The 2,557-nt window shown below is 34.4% G+C and overlaps 1 protein-coding gene across 1 annotated transcript; it reads right to left on the reverse strand.

Annotated features, from left to right (window-relative positions):
- Positions 1-344: 344 nt before the first annotated feature.
- LOC138665576 (olfactory receptor 6B1-like) lies at positions 345-1,343 on the reverse strand. The gene has a single exon (XM_069753219.1). It carries the CDS (start codon positions 1,341-1,343, stop codon positions 378-380), a length of 966 nt encoding a protein of 321 aa, XP_069609320.1. The 3' UTR covers positions 345-377.
- Between the last annotated feature and the right edge of the window lie 1,214 nt (positions 1,344-2,557).

Raw genomic sequence — 2,557 nt, forward strand, 5'->3', positions numbered from 1 at the left:
ATCTACTGATCGTGGAGGACCAGAGAGCTGAGTCCTCACCCCCACTCTAACAAACCATCTTCGCAATTAGTACTCCTAAGGTCCAATGACCGAAACATTTTGCACACTATATTCACGCTGTAAATAAATCCTCTAAACTGAGTGCCGGATTCTTGGACTTTTTTTGTGATCCCCCACCCCAACAGCCTATTCTTATGATAGACCATTAAAAATGTTTTTTTAAAAAACAGTAATTGATATACAATATTTTGTATAATTGTTTTAATTTCATTCAACTTTTACTTGAAACATACTTAAAATGTGTTATCAAACCTACAGAGAATGAGCAGGCTAAGAATCCTAAAAACAAATTACCCAAATATTTTATATAATTGTGTTTATTTGATCCAATTTTTACTTTTAACAGCATTACATTTAAACATTGCAGACAAACTTTTCTTCATATCACTGTTCCTTAAAGTGTAAATCATTGGATTTAGCATGGGAATAAAAAAAGAGTATAAAACAGACAGAAACTTGTTGGAATTAAATGAGTCAATGGCTTGAGGTCTTGCATACATAAATATAGTGGTGCCAAAAAATAAAACTACCACTGTCAAATGGGAAGCACAAGTGGAGAAGGCTTTTGTCCATCTTCGATCAGAAGGAATATTCTTTATAGAGGAAATTATATAGACATAAGATATTATTATGAGGATTAATGAACTAATCAACACTAACAACGCAGTTATGAAATCAACCATCTCTACAATGGAAATGTCATCGCAAGAGAGGTGAATGACTGGTGAAATATCACATAAGTAATGGTTAATTATATTGGATCCGCAAAAGTTAAGCTGTGTAATCAAACCTATAGAGAATGAGCAGGCCAAGAATCCTAAAAACAAACTACCCAAAGTAAGAATCCAACACATCTGGCTGGTCATAATACTGTTATAAAGTAAAGGGTTACAAATGGCAAGATATCTGTCATAGGCCATAGCAGCCAGCAAGAAGCATTCCGAACACCCAATAGAAAGAAAGAAGTATAATTGCATTATGCAATCATATAGAGATAAAATGATATTATTCCCTGTTGAAAGACCACTTAACATTTTTGGTACAGTGACAGAGACATAAACTGTTTCCAACCATGATAACTTGTTAAGAAAAAAGTACATGGGCTTGTGAAGCTTTGGATCCCACGTTGAAATGACAATGATTGCTACATTTTCCAAAATTGTGAATATATAAGCAACAGAAAAAATTACTGCAAGTAGCGTTTTAACTCCTGGACTAACTTGGAAGCCAAGCAAAATAAAATGTGTTGCATTTAAGCTACTGATATGTTCAATAGAGAGCATGCTGGGCCTGCGTGATATAAAAAAAGCAAATTGACTTCCTTCGTGTTTTAAATCCCAAACTCTGAAGGACTGACAAGGAGACGCTCAAGATGGCAGCTTTAAGAAACCATTAAGGCTGCCGTCACACTAACAGTATTTGGTCTGTATTTTACATCAGTATGTGTAAGCCAAAACCAGGAGTGGGTGATAAATGCAGAAGTGGTGCATATGTTTCTATTATACTTTTCCTCTGATTGTTCCTCTCCTGGTTTTGGCTTACAGATACTGATGTCAAATACTGACCAAATACTGCTAGTGTGACGGCAGCCTAAGAGGGACACAATTCTATAAAGCCAAGTGTTTTTATGAATTAAATGGGAGGAATATTAATTTGGTCACTGACTGTAGTTATGAATCATTAATATATTGATACTTGAGTATTGAAATATGTCCAGATGTTTACCTGAAAAGATGCTGGTGTGATATGTGTCCTGGGTTCTCAATGCCAGGGAGACACTAATGCACAACTCTGCGTATGCTAGAGAACTTAGATAAAGAAATACAAGACTAGGGTCAGACTAGTTACAATTTTGCAATGTTCTTATGTTAAGTTGCAAGTTTTATAGCACATAGCTCAATAATATCCTTCAGTAGTCATTAGTTTCATCATTAATTAAAAGCAGTAGAAATTAAACGTGCAGAGTGAAAAGACAGCTTATTAAACTCTGAAAATCCAGCACACATTAATAAAATGTTTAATTGAGAAGAATATGAGACTCTCAATATAAACTGACCATTGAGCTGCAAATATCAGTGTTATTACATGACTTAAGCATAATAGTTCTTCAGTTCTTCACCTCTTATTCGGTTGACGTTCTATGTATAGAAGCATAGCATGCGTTTTTCTCATTTTCAGAAACATCATATTAAAAATGTTCTCCATAGTGCAATTATTATTGGCTAGATGCTCATCTATGCTTACTGGTTAGCAAAGAGAAGGAAAGGAACATTCTTAATTGTAATAGCATGTCTTGATCCGTGCAAAGATGGTTACACTTGCAATTTTCCTGCTTTTGTTATTCTTAAATCTTTCTTCACCTAGAGCATTTGTAAAATTATAAATGTATCCTTCCTACCATATGTGATTAGTAGAGGCAAAAAGTTTGGCATCATTGTTTAGATAAGCCTATTATCTTTACTTGTATGTAATCCATCTCTTATAGCTGCACAAAAAT

The sequence above is a fragment of the Ranitomeya imitator genome, chromosome 1 (assembly GCF_032444005.1).
Source record: "Ranitomeya imitator isolate aRanImi1 chromosome 1, aRanImi1.pri, whole genome shotgun sequence".
NCBI classification, from domain to species: Eukaryota; Metazoa; Chordata; class Amphibia; order Anura; family Dendrobatidae; genus Ranitomeya; species Ranitomeya imitator.